The following is an 18,665-nucleotide window of genomic DNA, read 5'->3' on the forward strand; positions in this document are numbered from 1 at the left end:
ATTTAATCTACATTTCACCTATATTTTATCTATATTTATCTCTATTTCCACACGCTTTAATTCAAATTTCCCCCCCCCAAAAATCCCACATTTCAATTCACCCCAATTGCCCCAAAATCCCTGGAAATTCACCCAAAAATCCCAATTTCCCCCCGGGCCGGGTTTTCCCAAATCCCGATTTTCCCGGGGAATTTTGGGGAATTTGGGGAATTTTGGGAATTGCAAACCCAGGGCAGCGATTGGTCGATGCGATCCCTGAATTTCCTCGGGAATTTGGGGGAAAAAAAATTGGAATTTTTTACCTGGTAGGGCCGGACTTTGTGGTGGATTTCCTGAATTCCCACCTCGCGCGTCCGCACGTCGCGGCACTGCGGGAAAAGGACGGAAAATTCCGGAAAATTCCGGGAAATTCCGGAAAATTCCAGGAAATTCCAGAAAATTGGAAATAGTCAGAAATTCCAAATATTCCCTTCCAGAAATCCCAAATACTGCCTCAAAAAATTCCAAATATTTCGTTCCAAAAATCTCAAATATCCCCTCCAGAAATCCCAAATATTTCGTTCCACGAATCCCAAAAAACCCATCCCAGAAATTCCAAATATCCCCTCAAAAAATCCCAAATATTTTGTTCCAAAAATTCCAAATATCCCCTCAAAAAATCCCAAATATCCCATCCCAGAAATCCCAAATATTTCATTCCAAAAATCCCAAATATCCATTTCCACGAATCCCAAAAAACCCATCCCAGAAATCCCAAAAATCTCTCAGAAATTCCAAATATCCCCTCAAAAAATCCCAAATATTTGGTTCCAGGAATTCCAAATATCCCCTCAAAAAATCCCAAATATCCCCTCCCAGAAATCCCAACTATTTCATTCCAAAAATCCCAAATATCCATTTCCACGAATCCCAAAAAACCCATCCCAGAAATCCCAAAAATCTCTCAGAAATTCCAAATATCCCCTCAAAAAATCCCAAATATTTTGTTCCAAAAATTCCAAATATTCCCACAAAAAATCTCAAATATCCCCTCAAAAAATCCCAACTATTCAATCCCAAAAATCCCAAATATCCTTCCCAGAAATCCCAAATATCCCTCCAGAAATCCAAAATATTTTGTTCCAGGAATTCCAAATATTCCCTTCCAGGAATCCCAAATATTTCCTCAAAAAATTCCAAATGTATTGTTCCAGAAATCCCAAATATCCCCTCAAAAAATCCCAAATATTTTGTTCCAGAAATCCCAAATATCCTCTCAAAAAATCCCAAATATTTCGTTCCAGGAATCCCAAATATCCCCTCAGAAAATCCCAAATATCCCCTCCCAGAAATCCCAAATATTTCCTCAAAAAATCCCAAATATCCCTCCCAAAAATCTTAATTATTCCCTCTCAGAAATCCCAAATATTTTGTTTCAGAAATCCCAAAAAACCCATTCCAGAAATCCCAAAAATCTCTCTCAGAAAATCCCGAATATTCCATTCCAGAAATCCCAAATATTTCCTCAAAAAATCCCAAATATTTTTTTTAGGGTTTGAGGTTTTCTGGAGGATTTGGGGATTTTTTTGGATGGGGATTTGTATTTTTTTGGGGAATTGGGTTTTTTTTATGGGATTTGGGTGTTTTTTTAGGGGAACAAATGGGGAAAAAATGGGGGAGAATGGGAAAAAATGGGTGAAAAAATGGATGAAAAAAGGGAAAAAATGGGGGGGAATTGGGGGAAATGGGAAAAATGGGAAAAAATGGGAAAATGGGAAAAAATGGGGGGAAAAGGGAAAAATGGGAAAAAAGGGCAAAAAATCAGGGAAAAATGGGGGAAAATGGGGGAAAAATGGGGGAAATGGGGAAAAAATGGGTGGAAAATGGAGAAAATGGGAAAATATGAAAAAAATGGGGAAAATGGGAAAAAATGGGAAAATGGGGGAAAATGGGGGAAAATGGAAAAAAATGGGTGAAAAAAAAATTTAAAATGGGAAAAATGGGGGGAAAATGGGCGAAAAAATAGGGAAAAATGGGGAAAAATGGGGAAAAATGGGGAAAATGGGAATAAATGGGGGGGAAATGGTGGGAAAATGGGAAAAATGGGAAAAAAGTGGGGGAAATGGGAAAATATGGGAAAAATGGGTGAAAAAATGGGGGGAAAATGGAGGAAATGGGAAAAAATGGGGAAAATAAGGAGGAAAATGGGGAAAAATGGGGGAGAAATGGGAAAAATGGGGAAAAAAGGGAAAAATGGGCAGAAAAATGGTAAAAATTGAAAAAAATGGGAAAAAAGGTGGAAAAAATGGGGGGAAAAGGGAAAAAATGGGAAAAAGGGAAAAAAATCAGGGAAAAATGGGAAGAAATGGAGAAAAATGGGGGGAAATGAGGAAATTGGAAAAATATTTAAAAAATGGGGAAAATGGGAAAAATGTGGAAATTGGAAAAAGGGAAAAATGGGGGGGACATGGAAAAAAATGGGTGAAAAAAATTGAAAAAAATGGGAAAAAATGGGGGGAGAAATGGGCAAGAAAATGAGGGGGAAAATGGGCGAAAAAATAGGGGAAAATGGGGAAAAATGGGTGAAAATGGAGGAAATGGGAAAAATGGGAAAAAATGGAAAAAAGGGGGGAAAAGGGGCAAAATGGAAAAAATGGGGAAGAAGGGAAAAATGGAGAGAAAAGTAAAAAAATCAGGGAGAAATGGGAATAAGTGGTGAAAAAATGGGGGAAAAGGGTGAAAAATGGAGGAAATTGGGGAAAAAATGGGTGAAAATGGGGAAATTGGAAAAATATGAAAAAAAAAGGGGAAAATGGGAAAAAATGAGCTAAAAATAGGGGGAAATGGGAGAAAAGGAAAAAAATAAGGGGAAAAATGGGAAAAAATGGTAAAAAACCCCAAACCTTAAAAAAGGGGGAAATGGGGGGAAAAAGGGAATTTTTTTTAAAGTAAAATCTGATTATTTTAATTTTTTTTTTGAGGCAAATCTGGGTTTTTAGGTTTTATTTTAAGCAAAATCTGGTTTTTTTGGGGGTTTTTTTAAAGCAAAATCTGCTTTTTTTGGGGTTTTTTTTGCCTCATGATTTGTTATTTCTCACAACAATTTTAAAGTATTTTGTTGAAATAAATAGAAATGGTTTTTAATGCGTTTTATAGGATTATAAATTGATTTTTGGATGAATTTTTTTTTACCTCAGTGCCCAGGTCCTTCATCCTGGCCAGGGCGAGCTCCCGCAGGTTCCCGTGCTCCACCCCGGAGCTGACCAGGGGCATGGGAATATCCCTAAAAAAAAAACCAGGAAAATTCAAATTATTGCAGCTGAAATAGCAGAAAATTCACCAAAAAACATCATCGGCCAAAAAATCCCAAATTCCCCCAAATCCTTGGGATTGAATTAATTAAAGAAATAAAAGCGGGAGGGAAATGAGAAATGAAAAATTAAAAGGAATCATGGATTTTGTTAAGAGTAAAAATTTGGGGTTTTATTTCATATATATATATTAATTATATATTAAATAAATATTTATTAATAGAAAGAATTATCTATAATTATATAATTATAATATTATTAAATGTTATAATTAAAATTAAACATTCCAGGGGGAGTTTTCCTTCCTTTCCCTCAGCTGAATATCCCAAGAATCCCACCTGGAGCTGCTCAGGGAATTTGGGGCTGTAATTGAGTCATTAATTACCTGATGAATTAATTAATGGATTATTTCTCATTCCAGATGCCTGACTTCCCTGGGTTAATTACCTGGCATGGGATCCACCCAATTAATGATCCGTCACAGGATCCATCCTATTAATTATCTGTCATTGGATCTAGCCAATTAACTGTCCATCAAAGGATCCTCCCAATTAATAATCCATCATGGGATCCACACAATTAATTATCTGGCGTGGGATCCACACAATTAATGATCCATCATTGGATCCAGCCAATTAATGATCCATCGTGGGATCCAGCCAATTATCCATCATGAGATGCACCCAATTAATTATCCATCATGGGAGCCAGCCTATTAATTATTCATCACGGGATCCACCCCATTAATTATCCACCCTATTAATGACCCATCATGGAATCCACCCCATTAATTATCCACCCTATTAATGACACATCACGGGATCCACCCCATTAATTATCCACCCCATTAATGACCCATCATGGAATCCACCCCATTAATGACCCATCACGGGATCCACCCCATTAATGATCCACCCCATTAATGACCCATCACGGGATCCACCCCATTAATTATCCACCCCATTAATGACCCATCACATGATCCATCCCATTAATTATCCACCCCATTAATGACCCATCATGGAATCCACCCCATTAATGACCCATCACGGGATCCACCCCATTAATGATCCACCCCATTAATGACCCATCACATGATCCACCCCATTAATTATCCACCCCATTAATGACCCATCACGGGATCCACCCCATTAATGATCCACCCCATTAATGACCCATCACATGATCCACCCCATTAATTATCCCCCCCATTAATGACACATCACGGAATCCACCCCATTAATTATCCACCCCATTAATGACCCATCACATGATCCACCCCATTAATTATCCCCCCCATTAATGACACATCACGGGATCCACCCCATTAATGATCCACCCCATTAATGACCCATCATGGGATCCATCCCATTAATTATCCACCCCATTAATGACCCATCATGGGATCCACCCCATTAATTATCCACCCCATTAATGACTCATCACATGATCCACCCCATTAATTATCCACCCCATTAATGACCCATCACATGATCCATCCCATTAATTATCCATGCCATTAATGACCCATCACGGGATCCATCCCATTAATTATCCATGCCATTAATGACCCATCACGGGATCCATCCCATTAATTATCCCCCCCATTAATGACACATCACGGAATCCACCCCATTAATTATCCACCCTATTAATGACACATCACGGGATCCACCCCATTAATGATCCACCCCATTAATGACCCATCACGGGATCCACCCCATTAATTATCCACGCCATTAATGACCCATCACGGGATCCACCCCATTAATTATCCACGCCATTAATGACCCATCACGGGATCCACCCCATTAATGACCCATCACGGGATCCACCCCATTAATTATCCACGCCATTAATGACCCATCATGGGATCCATCCCATTAATTATCCACCCCATTAATGACCCATCATGGGATCCACCCCATTAATTATCCACCCCATTAATGACCCATCACGGGATCCACCCCATTAATGACCCATCACATGATCCAGCCCATTAATTATCCACGCCATTAATGACCCATCACGGGATCCAACCCATTAATGGACGGGATCTAAGATCTCCCCTTAATGACTGGGAGATAATTAAGTCTGGGAGCTAACGAAGGCCCAGCCGGAGCGGGCTGTAATTCCGGAATTGATGCTGGGACGGCTCCGAGGAGCCAATTCCGGGACCACCAAGGATCCATCCCATTAATGGATCCAACCCATCCACTAATGACCCACCATGGGGTCCACCCCATCAATGGATGGGATCTAAGATCTCCCCTTAATGACTGGGAGATAATTAAGGCTGGGAGCTAACGAAGGCCGAGCCGGAGCGGGCTGTAATTCCGGAACGGATGCCGGGACGGCTCCGAGGAGCCGATTCCGGGCGGGAATCACCTCTGGACCACCAAGGATACAACCCATCCATTAATGACCCACCATGGGATCCAACCATCAATGGATGGGATGTAAGATCTCCCCTTAATTACTGGGAGATAATTAAGGCTGGGAGCTAACGAAGGCCGAGCCGGAGCAGGCTGTAATTCCGGAATGGATGCCGGGACGGCTCCGAGGAGCCGATTCCGGGACCACCAAGGATCCAACCCATCAATGGATCCATCCCATCCATTAATGACCCATCACGGGATCCAACCCATCAATGGATGGGATGTAAGATCTCCCCTTAATGACTGGGAGATAATTAAGGCTGGGAGCTAACGAAGGCCGAGCCGGAGCGGGCTGTAATTCCGGAACGGATGCCGGGACGGCTCCGAGGAGCCGATTCCGGGACCACCAAGGATCCATCCCACCAATGGATCCAACCCATCCATTAATGACCCACCATGGGATCCAACCCATCAATGGATGGGATCTAAGATCTCCCCTTAATGACTGGGAGATAATTAAGGCTGGGAGCTAACGAAGGCCGAGCCGGAGCGGGCTGTAATTCCGGAACGGATTCCGGGACGGTGCCAAGGAGCCGATTCCGGGACCACCAAGGATCCAACCCATCAATGGATCCATCCCATCCATTAATGACCCACCAAGGATCCAACCCATCAATGGATGGGATGTAAGATCTCCCCTTAATGACTGGGAGATAATTAAGGCTGGGAGCTAACGAAGGCCGAGCCGGAGCGGGCTGTAATTAAGGAATTGGTGCCGGGACGGCTCCGAGGAGCCGATTCCGGGCGGGAATCACCTCTGGACCATCAAGGATACAACCCATCCATTAATGACCCACCATGGGGTCCAACCCATCAATGGATGGGATCTAAGATCTCCCCTTAATGACTGGGAGATAATTAAGGCTGGGAGCTAACGAAGGCCCAGCCGGAGCGGGCTGTAATTCCGGAATGGATGCCGGGACGGCACCAAGGAGCCGATTCCAGGCGGGAATCACCTCTGGACCACCAAGGATCCAACCCATCAATGGATCCATCCCATCCATTCATGACCCACCACGGGATCCAACCCATTAATGGATGGGATGTAAGATCTCCCCTTAATGACTGGGAGATAATTAAGGCTGGGAGCTAACGAGGCCCAGCCGGAGCGGGCTGTAATTCCGGAACGGATGCCGGGACGGCTCCGAGGAGCCGATTCCGGGCGGGAATCACCTCTGGACCACCAAGGATCCAACCCATCCATTAATGACCCATCACGGGATCCAACCCATCAATGGACGGGATCTAAGATCTCCCCTTAATGACTGGGAGATAATTAAGGCTGGGAGCTAACGAAGGCCGAGCTGGAGCGGGCTGTAATTAAGGAATGGATGCCGGGACGGCTCCGAGGAGCCGATTCCGGGCGGGAATCACCTCTGGACCACCAAGGATCCATCCCATTAATGGATCCAACCCATCAATGACCCATCACGGGATCCAACCCATCAATGGATGGGATGTAAGATCTCCCCTTAATGACTGGGAGATAATTAAGGCTGGGAGCTAACGAAGGCCGAGCCGGAGCGGGCTGTAATTCCGGAACGGATGCCGGGATGGCTCCGAGGAGCCGATTCCGGGCGGGAATCACCTCTGGACGCGGTAGACGCGCGTCCATGGCGGCACCAGGGCCAGGATCCGGGCCACCAGGTCCACCAGGGTGCTGGCGGGGTAACTGCGGTATCTCCCGCTTTTCCAGAGCTCGTAGAGCCCGGTGCCGCGGATCACCAGCGTCGGGTACAGCTTCATCCCGTCGGGGCGGAAGGCGGGGTTCTCGAAAATCTCCTGGGGAAAAAAAAAACGGAATAAAAGAATTAAAAAAGGAATTTAAAAAAAAAAATTAAAAAAAAAAAGGTTTGGTGGGATCGGGAGCTTCGCGCCGAGTCGATTCCAGAGGGGTTTTGTGGTTGGAAATGTGGGAATTGTTGAGGATTCCGGGCGTAGGGTGAGCTGGGAGGGTTGACGGCTTTGTGGCGTTTTTGGGAGTGAAAAATCTGGTTTGGATTTGAAGAGGAGGCCACGGAAAAGCAGGAGGAGTCAAATCGGTGTTTTCCTTCTATTTTCCAGCATGGATAGTGTCCAAGGTTGGATTTAAACAATTGACAAATCCAATTTATCCAATTGATAAATCCAAGGTTGGATTTATCCCTGGAAGTGTCCAAGGTTGGATTTATCCTATTCATAAATTGGATAAATTTATCGAATTGATAAACCCAAGGTTGGATTTATCCCTGGAAGTGTCCAAAGTTGGATTTATCCAATTGATAAATTGGATAAATTTATCCAACCGATAAACCCAAGGTTGGATTTATCTCTGGAAGTGTCCAAGGCTGGATTTATCCAATTGATAAATTGGATAAATTTATCCAATTGATAAATATAAGGTTGGATTTATCCCTGGAAGTGTCCAAGGCTGGATTTATCCAACTGATAAATTTGATATCCAATTGATAAATATAAGGTTGGATTTATCCCTGGAAGTGTCCAAGGCTGGATTTATCCTATTCATAAATTGGATAAATTGGATAAATTTATCCAATTGATAAACCCAAGGTTGGATTTATCCCTGGAAGTGTTCAAGGCTGGATTTATCCAATTGAAAAATCCAAGGTTGGATTTATCTCTAGAAGTGTCCAAGGCTGGATTTATCCAATTGAAAAATCCAAGGTTGGATTTATCTCTGGAAGTGTCCAAGGCTGGATTTATCCAATTGATAAATAGGATATATTTATCCAATTGATAAATATAAGGTTGGATTTATCCCTGGAAGTGTCCAAGGCTGGATTTATCCAATTCATAAATTGGATAAATTTATCCAATTGATAAACCCAAGGTTGGATTTATCTCTGGAAGTGTCCAAGGCTGGATTTATCCAATTGATAAATTTGATATCCAATTGATAAATATAAGGTTGGATTTATCTCTGGAAGTGTCCAAGGCTGGATTTATCCAATTGATAAATAGGATATATTTATCCAATTGATAAATATAAGGTTGGATTTATCCCTGGAAGTGTCCAAGGCTGGATTTATCCAATTCATAAATTGGATAAATTTATCCAATTGATAAACCCAAGGTTGGATTTATCTCTGGAAGTGTCCAAGACACTATCCAATTGATAAATTTGATATCCAATTGATAAATATAAGGTTGGATTTATCCCCGGAAGTGTCCAAGGCTGGATTTATCCAACTGATAAATTTGATATCCAATTGATAAATATAAGGTTGGATTTATCCCTGGAAGTGTCCAAGGCTGGATTTATCCAATTGATAAATTGGATAAATTTATCCAATTGATAAACCGAAGGTCAGATTTATCCCTGGAAGTGTCCAAGGCTGGATTTATCCAATTGAAAAATCCAAGGTCAGATTTATCCCTGGAAGTGTCCAAGGCTGGATTTATCCAATTCATAAATTTGATATCCAATTGATAAATATAAGGTTGGATTTATACCTGGAAGTGTCCAAGGCTGGATTTATCCAATTGATAAATTGGATAAATTTATCCAGTTGATAAATCCAAGGTAGGATTGATCCCTGGAAGTGTCCAAGGCTGGATTTATCCAATTCATAAATTGGATAAATTTATCCAATTGATAAATCCAAGGTTGGATTTATCCCTGGAAGTGTCCAAGGCTGGATTTATCCAATTGATAAATTTGATAAATTTATCCAATTGATAAATCCAAGGTAGGATTGATCCCTGGAAGTGTCCAAGGCTGGATTTATCCAATTGATAAATTGGATAAATTTATCCAATTGATAAACCGAAGGTCAGATTTATCCCTAGAAGTGTCCAAGGCTGGATTTATCCAATTGAAAAATCCAAGGTTGGATTTATCCCTGGAAGTGTCCAAGGCTGGATTTATCCTATTGATAAATTGGATAAATTTATCCAATTGATAAATATAAGGTTGGATTTATCCCTGGAAGTGTCCAAGGCTGGATTTATCCAATTGATAGATTGGATAAATTTATCCAATTGATAAATATAAGGTTGGATTTATCCCCGGAAGTGTCCAAGGTTGGATTTATCCAATTGATAAATTTGATATCCAATTGATAAAGCCAAGGTTGGATTTATCCCCGGAAGTGTCCAAGGCTGGATTTATCCAATTGATACATTTGATATCCAATTGATAAACCCAAGGTAGGATTTATCTCTGGAAGTGTCCAAGGCTGGATTTATCCAATTGATAAATAGGATAAATTTATCCAATTGATAAATATAAGGTTGGATTTATCCCTGGAAGTGTCCAAGGCTGGATTTATCCAATTGATAAATTTGATATCCAATTGATAAATATAAGGTTGGATTTATCCCCGGAAGTGTCCAAGGCTGGATTTATCCAATTGATAAATTTGATATCCAATTGATAAATATAAGGTTGGATTTATCCCTGGAAGTGTCCAAGGCTGGATTTATCCAATTGATAAATTGGATAAATTTATCCAACCGATAAACCCAAGGTCGGATTTATCCCTGGAAGTGTCCAAGGCTGGATTTATCCAATTGATAAATTTGATATCCAATTGATAAATATAAGGTTGGATTTATCCCTGGAAGTGTCCAAGGCTGGATTTATCCTATTGATAAATTGGATAAATTTATCCAACCGATAAACCCAAGGTAGGATTTATCCCCGGAAGTGTCCAAGGCTGGATTTATCCAATTGATAAATTGGATCGATTGGATAAATCCCAGTGGGAATTCTGCCTTTCCAACCCCACAGATCTCCCTGCTCATTCCTCACGACTCCCCGGAGCCGATTCCCCGAGTAATTAATTCCAAACGAGATAAGGCGCCGGCGCCGTTCTTTTCCCAACAATCCCTGAAAATCCCAATTTTTAACGGCTCAACCCTTCCCCATTCACCCACAGCTTCTGATTTAGTTTCTCCTGAAACAAAGGAAGCAGAAAATTCCGACGCGTGCCGAGCTTTAGGAGGAATTGTGGCCTTTTCTTGCGTTTGTTTGGATTTATTTTTAATTAGACACATTAAAAGGTGTCTCGGGCTGATTAAAAAAACCCTCCCGAGCCTTTTGCTGCCAAAATCAATTGAATCCCCAAAATCTTTGTTCCACCACCCGTGGCAGCTCCGGAGGTTTTTCCATCAGCTCCAGGTTGAGTCAGGAAGGGTCGAGGATGCCCCGGGGTGGGCAGATCCCAAATTTCTGAATCCCAGAGAATTCCGTATTCCAAACGGAAGCGCCGACTTCCAAGCTGCCACATCAATCCTCCTCGAGGATTTCTCGAGGCGTTTAACAGGTTTGGAGTTAATTAAGATGGGAAATGGAAATACGGCGATGCGGCCAACGGGCAGGAGGCGAGAGATTAACGCGGCGATTTAATTAAAGTCAAAATTGAAATGGAGATTTCATTGAAGCAAAAAAAAAATAGAATAAAATAAAATAGAATAGAATAGAATAAAATAAAGTAAAATAAAATAAAATAAAAAAATAATAAAATAAAATAAAATAAAATAAAATAAAATAAAAAATAAAATAAAATAAAATAAAAAATAAAATAAAATAAAATAAATAAAATAAAATAAAATAAATAAAATAAAATAAAATAAAATAAAATAAAAAAAAAATAAATAAAATAAAATAAAATAAAATAAAAATAAAATAAAATAAAATATAAAATAAAATAAAATAAAATAAAATAAAAAATAAAATAAAATAAAATAAATAAAATAAAATAAAATGAAATAAAATAAAATGAAATAAAATAGAATAAAATAAAATAAAATAAAATAAAATAAAATAATAAAATAAAAAGGTCAGCTCAGATCAGCTGAAACTCCAACCTGGAGGTTCATCCGGACTCCTCCACACCTTAAAATATCATTTCCCTGTAACATTCCTCAGTTGGTGGGATTTTAGTGAAAAGCTGAGTTTTCACAGTAAATAATAATTGTGGGATTTGTTTTCCTCAACTCCCACCGGAAGCTTTCAGTGACATTGCAATTGTCAAAATTGGGAAAATTGGGATTACAGGATATCAAGAATCACCCTGTGTTAAATCAGAATATAACCCCACGATGGTGGAACAGTTTGATTTGGGGAAGATCCGAGGAGGTAACAGCAGATGGAATCAGGAGGTGACGCCCTGAATTTTGGTATTTTCCCATTCCTTTGCTCCTGCAAAAACCTTTTAAAATCAGAAAAACTCTGAGCGACCCGTGGGGAAGGTCTGAAGATTTGGGAATGTCCCAAATTCAGCATCAGCCAAAATTCCAGCTGGAGGTTTTAATTGGGTTTTCCTGACTGTGCTCGGCACGCGACGAAGGAGAAACCTCCAAAAAAAAACCCCCCAAAAAAACCCCCAAACCCCCCCCAAAAAAACCCCCAAAAAACCCTCCAAAAAACCCCCAAAAAATCCCCCAAAAAACCCAAAAACCCCCCAAAAAACCCCAAAAAACCTCCCAAAAAAACCCCCCAAAAAACCCCCAAAAACCCCAAAAAAACCCAAAAAACCCCCCAAAAAACCCCCCAAAAAAACCCAAAAAAAGCCCCCAATAAACCCCAACCCCCCCAAAAAAACCCCCAAAAAAACCCCCAAAAAACCCCCCAAAAAACCCCCCAAAAAAACCAAAAAACCCCCCCCAAAAAAAGCCCCCAATAACCCCCAACCCCCCCAAAAAAAACCCCCAAAAAACCCCCAAAAAACCCCCAAAAAACCCTAAAAAACTCCCAAAGAAAACCCCAAAAAACCCCAAAAAAATCCCCCCAAAAAACCCCAAAAAAACCCAAAAACCCCTAAAAAACTCCCAAAAAAACCCCAAAAAACCCCAAAAAAATCCCCCCAAAAAAACCATAAAAACCCCCAAAAAATCCTAAAAAACTCCCAAAAAAACCCCCAAAAAACCCCCCAAAAAACCCAAAAAAAGCTCCCAATAAACCCCAACCCCCCCAAAACAAATCCCAAAGAACCCCCCAAAAAACCCAAAAAAACCCCCAAAAAACCCCCAAAAACCCAAAACAGCCCCCAAAAAACTCAAAAAAAAAAACCCCAAAAGCCCCCAAAAAACCTCAAAAAAATCCCAAAAACCCCCCAAAAAAACCCCAAAAAAAACCCCCCAAAAAAAACCCCAAAAAAGCCCCCAATAAACCCCAACCCCCCAAAAAAACCCCCAAAAAGTCCCCAAAATACCCCCAAAAAAACCCAAAAAAAGCCCCCAATAAACCCCAACCCCCCCAAAAAAACTCTGAAAAACCCCCCAAAAAAACCCCAAAAAAACCCCAAAAACCCAAAAAAGCCCCCAAAAAAACTCAAAAAAACCCCCCAAACCCCCCAAAAAACCTCAAAAAAATCCCAAAACCCCCCCAAAAAGCCCCAAAAAAAACCCCAAAAAACCCAGAAAAACCCCCCAAAAACCCTAAAAAACTCCCAAAAAACCCCCAAAAAAACCCCAAAAAAATCCCAAAACCCCCCCAAAAAAACCCCAAAAAAACCCCAAGAAAATCCCAAAACCCCCCCAAAAAAACCCCCAAAAACCCCCCAAAAAACCCCCAAAAACCCAAAAAAGCCCCCAAAAAACTCAAAAAAAACCCCCAACCCCCCCAAAAAACCTCAAAAAAATCCAAAAACCCCCCCAAAAAAACCCCCAAAAAACCCCCCAAAAACCCTAAAAAACTCCCAAAAAAACCCCAAAAAAACCTCAAAAAAATTCCAAAACCCCCCCAAAAAAACCCCAAAAAAACCCAAAAAACCCTCCAAAAAACCCCAAAACCCCCCAAAAAACCCCAAAAACCCCAAAAACCCCCCAAAAATCCGCCACCCTCCAGCCGGAGAGAACCGAGTCGTTTCCAGGGGATTCCACTTGAACATTCCCACCCCCCAACCCCAAAATTAATCCCCTGGCCGCCTTTCATCTCCTCGCTGCGCAGCTGCCCCACTGCTGCGGGAGATAACCGGCCCGCCGATAAAAGCACCAATTTCTTGCCATCAATTCAACTCAAACGCCGGCGATTCGTTCCGACTAAAAGATCACCGAAAATATTCATTATTATTATTATTTTTTTTTTGTTGTTGGTTGAGTGTGCCCCTCAACCCCATCGTCGAATGGGCTCCTCCCGCCCGCCTGAGAAGAGATGATTAAATTCCAATTGTTAATGAGGCCGGCATTATCCGAGCTCTCCACGCTCCATCCCCTTTATCTCCATCAGCTGGACCATTTCTAGCGCCGAAATCTCCGGCCTTGAGTGACACTCGCGGCTCGCCGGGGAAGGAACAATCGCTTAAGCGCTTTAATTAACGTGCATTAACGGCGTTTTCCCCGACGCATTTGCATTTTTTTTCCCCCCCCCCCCTCTCCCCTCCTCCTCGTCAATGCCGGGCTAATTAAAAGCCTAATGATGATAGGATCTGCATTGAGGGGAGCAGACAATGGGCCAGTGACCGAGGAGAAGAGGAAGATTCCACGGGTTGGGAATGGACATTGTGAAAGTCATCGGTTCCAGGAGCTCCCAAGGATGAGACCTCCGTGGTTTTGGTTTTCCGAGGGTTTTCCTGGCGGGTTTAGGTGAGGGTGGGCAGTTGGTTTTGCACCGTTTTGGTTTTGTTGCCGTCCTCGACGCTTCCCGGTCCAGCCCAATGTTTGTGCAAAAATTCCCTCCCGGAGCGCGACACCAGAGGGGGAAAAAGGCTCAAAATACACGTGGGGAGGTTCAGGTTGGATATCGGGAATAATTCCGGCTTGGAAAGGGTTTTCCAGCACTGGGCAGTGCTGGAGTTCCCATCCTTGGAGGGATTTAAATCCACGTGGATTTGGGGGGGCATGGAGCCAGGATTTAAATCCATGTGGATTTTGGGGGACACGGATCCAGGATTTCAATCCATGTGGATTTGGGGGGCACGGATCCAGGATTTCAATCCATGTGGATTTGGGGGAGCATGGAGCCAGGATTTAAATCCATGTGGATTTGGGGGGCTCATGGATCCAGGATTTAAATCCACGTGGATTTGGGGGATCATGGATCCAGGATTTCAATCCATGTGGATTTGGGGGGGCACGGATCCAGGATTTCAATCCATGTGGATTTGGGGGTACACAGATCCTGGATTTCAATCCATGTGGATTTGGGGGGTACATGGGGATCCAGGATTTCAATCCACGTGGATTTGGGGGATCATGGAGCCAGGATTTAAATCCATGTGGATTTTGGGGGACACGGATCCAGGATTTCAATCCATGTGGATTTGGGGGGACACGGATCCAGGATTTCAATCCATGTGGATTTGGGGGGGCACGGATCCAGGATTTCAATCCATGTGGATTTAGAGGGACACGGATCCAGGATTTCAATCCATGTGGATTTTTGGGGACACGGATCCAGGATTTCAATCCATGTGGATTTTTGGGGACACGGATCCAGGATTTCAATCCATGTGGATTTGGGGGGACATGGATCCAGGATTTCAATCCATGTGGATTTGGGGGGACATGGATCCAGGATTTCAATCCATGTGGATTTGGGGGGACACGGATCCAGGATTTCAATCCATGTGGATTTAAGAGGACACAGATCCAGGATTTAAATCCATGTGGATTTGGGGGAGCTCATGGATCCAGGATTTCAATCCATGTGGATTTGGGGGAGCATGGAGCCAGGATTTCAATCCATGTGGATTTGGGGGGACATGGATCCAGGATTTCAATCCATGTGGATTTGGGGGAGCATGGAGCCAGGATTTCAATCCATGTGGATTTGGGGGGATCATGGATCCAGGATTTCAATCCATGTGGATTTGGGGGGACATGGATCCAGGATTTCAATCCATGTGGATTTTGGGGGAGCATGGAGCCAGGATTTCAATCCATGTGGATTTTGGGGGACACGGATCCAGGATTTCAATCCATGTGGATTTTGGGTTACACAAATTCAGGATTTCAATCCATGTGGATTTTGGGGGACACAAATCCAGGATTTCAATCCATGTGGATTTTGGGTTACACAAATTCAGGATTTCAATCCCTGTGGATTTTGGGGGACACAAATCCAGGATTTCAATCCATGTGGATTTTGGGGGACACGGATCCAGGATTTCAATCCATGTGGATTTAGGGGGCTCATGGATCCAGGATTTCAATCCATGTGGATTTTGGGGGACACAAATCCAGGATTTCAATCCATGTGGATTTGGGGGGATCAGGGATCCAGGATTTCAATCCATGTGGATTTGGGGGACACAAATCCAGGATTTAAATCCACGTGGATTTGTGGGGACATGGATCCAGGATTTAAATCCATGTGGATTTAGAGGGACACGGATCCAGGATTTAAATCCACGTGGATTTAAGAGGACACAGATCCAGAATTTAAATCCATGTGGATTTGGGGGAACATGAATCCAGGATTTCAATCCATGTGGATTTGGGGGGACATGAATCCAGGATTTAAATCCATGTGGATTTTGGGGGACACAAATCCAGGATTTAAATCCATGTGGATTTGGGGGGACACAAATCCAGGATTTCAATCCATGTGGATTTGGAGGGACATGAATCCAGGATTTCAATCCCTGTGGATTTGGGGGGACACGGATCCAGGATTTAAATCCATGTCGATATTGAGGGACACAAATCCAGGATTTAAATCCATGTGGATTTGGGGGGACATGGATCCAGGATTTAAATCCATGTGGATTTTGGGGGACACAAATCCCGGATTTAAATCCATGTGGATTTGGGGGGACATGGATCCAGGATTTCAATCCATGTGGATTTGGGGGGACACGGATCCAGGATTTCAATCCATGTGGATTTGGGGGGGACACAGATCCTGGATTTCAATCCATGTGGATTTGGGGGGTACATGGGGATCCAGGATTTCAATCCATGTGGATTTTGGGGGACACAAATCCCGGATTTAAATCCATGTGGATTTGGGGGGACATGGATCCAGGATTTCAATCCCTGTGGATTTGGGGGGACACGGATCCAGGATTTCAATCCATGTGGATTTGGGGGGACACGGATCCAGGATTTCAATCCATGTGGATTTGGGGGGATCATGGATCCAGGATTTCAATCCATGTGGATTTAGAGGGACACAGATCCAGGATTTCAATCCATGTGGATTTAAGAGGACACAGATCCAGAATTTAAATCCATGTGGATTTAGGGGGCTCATGGATCCAGAATTTAAATCCATGCGGATTTTTGGGGATCTGGATCCCTGGAGGGATTTCTTTCCATCCATGGATCCGTGGTGGCCCCGGCACTGCTGGAAATGTTTGAATTCCAGGATCACCAGGGCCTTTCCCAACCGGAACCATCCCCAATCACTTCCTCTCCACGGCCGCGCTCGCCGCAAACCCTCCCACGGATGGCACCGAGGGCAGAAACTCCAAAAAGATCCCAAAATTCCCATTTCCTGTGAACGATTCCGTGGGCAAGGGAGGGAGGACAATATTCCAGGGAATTCCTGCCGCTTTCCTGGCCATCCACAGCCACACAACAAAACCCTGACAGACGAGGCTCAGCTCCCTGAGGTCCACCAGCACCTCAAACACCTCCGATTGTCCTGGGATTTCAAAATCCAAGTATTTTGAACTATTTTGGGTAAGAAAAGCGGATTTCCTGCTGCGCGGAGGACCTGGGAGAAGCTTCTCCATGTCCTCCCTTAACCAAAACCCTCCAAGCCACAGATCCGAGGGAGCTTTTCCCGGCTCCGAGGTGAATCCTCAGCAGCTCCAGCTCCAACATTTTCCACATCAAAGGCAGGAATTTCCCCACGGAGCAGCAGAGACGCTCCTGCCTCCCATCCGTGGTTGGATCCCCCCTGGAAAATCGGGATCCAACACTGCTGGGAATTGCTCCTCTGGGACAAAACCCAGGTGTGGGAACTCAGAACGTCCCTCAGACGTTTTTGGATGTTCCGGGCCCAGGTCAGAAGCATTTGAGACCCTGGCACAGCTGCAAACAGCTGTGAGTTTGGGTTTGAGCCATGGAACGAGTTACCAACCTTGCAGGAGAACAAGAAGTCACCAAAGTTTGGATGTTACAGTAGAAGTGGTCACAAAGTAGAGGGAAGAATTTCTGAGTGCTGTACAGGGGGTTTGGTTTTGTACATGGGGGTCAGAGGTTTTAAGATGGATTTGGGATTTGGGCCTGCCCTGTCCTCCCTCTTTCTCCTTCCTCACCTCCATGTTCTGGTGATGTTGGCACTCACAGATTGGTTTGGAGTAGAAAATCACTATTTAATATAGGTAATGGGCATTGGGGAAAAATTATAAACATTTAATATGTAATGTATCATATAAAATATAGAAAGGCACCATTTAATATAGGTAATAGGTATTGGGGAAAAATTATAAACATTTAATATGTAATGTATCATATAAAATATAGAAAGGCACCATTTAATATAGGTAATAGGTATTGGGGAAAAATTGTAAACATTTAATATGTAATGTATCATATAAAATATAGAAAATCACCATTTGATATAGGTAATAGGTATTGGGGAAACACTATAAACATTTAATATGTGATGTGCCATATAAAATATAGAAAGGCACCATTTAATATAGGGAATAGGCATTGGGGAAAAACTTTGTAATTTATCATATAAAAGATAGATATGCACCATTTGATATAGGTAATAGGCATTGGGGAAAAATTATAAACATTTATTATGTGATGTGCCATATAAAAGATAGAAAAGCACTATTTAATATAGGTAATAGGTATTGGGGAAAAATTATAAACATTTAATTTGTGATGTATCATATAAAATATAGAAAGGCACCATTTAATAAAGGTAATAGGCATTGGGGAAACACTATAAACATTTAATATGTAATGTGCCATATAAAAGATAGAAAGGCACCATTTAATAAAGGTAATAGGTATTGGGAAAACTATAAACATTTAATATGTGATGTGCCATATAAAAGAAAGGCACCATTTAATATAGGGAATAGGT

The 18,665-nt window shown here is 42.3% G+C and overlaps 1 protein-coding gene across 5 annotated transcripts in view; it reads right to left on the reverse strand.

The window, feature by feature from the left end:
- The window catches only part of ELP3 (elongator acetyltransferase complex subunit 3), a 111,167-nt gene that overhangs the window by 23,251 nt on the left and 69,251 nt on the right, over positions 1-18,665 (reverse strand). For all 5 annotated transcript variants that reach the window (XM_085574329.1, XM_085574326.1, XM_085574325.1 and 2 more), the window contains 3 exons: positions 7,317-7,510; positions 3,172-3,262; positions 303-368 (listed from right to left, as the gene is read on the reverse strand). In XM_085574329.1, coding sequence (XP_085430455.1) covers positions 303-368; positions 3,172-3,262; positions 7,317-7,510 — 351 coding nt within the window. The remainder of the gene's footprint in view (positions 1-302; positions 369-3,171; positions 3,263-7,316; positions 7,511-18,665) is intronic.

Source organism: Lonchura striata, chromosome 3, assembly GCF_050655825.1.
Source record: "Lonchura striata isolate lonStrDom1 chromosome 3, ASM5065582v1, whole genome shotgun sequence".
Classification (NCBI taxonomy): domain Eukaryota; kingdom Metazoa; phylum Chordata; class Aves; order Passeriformes; family Estrildidae; genus Lonchura; species Lonchura striata.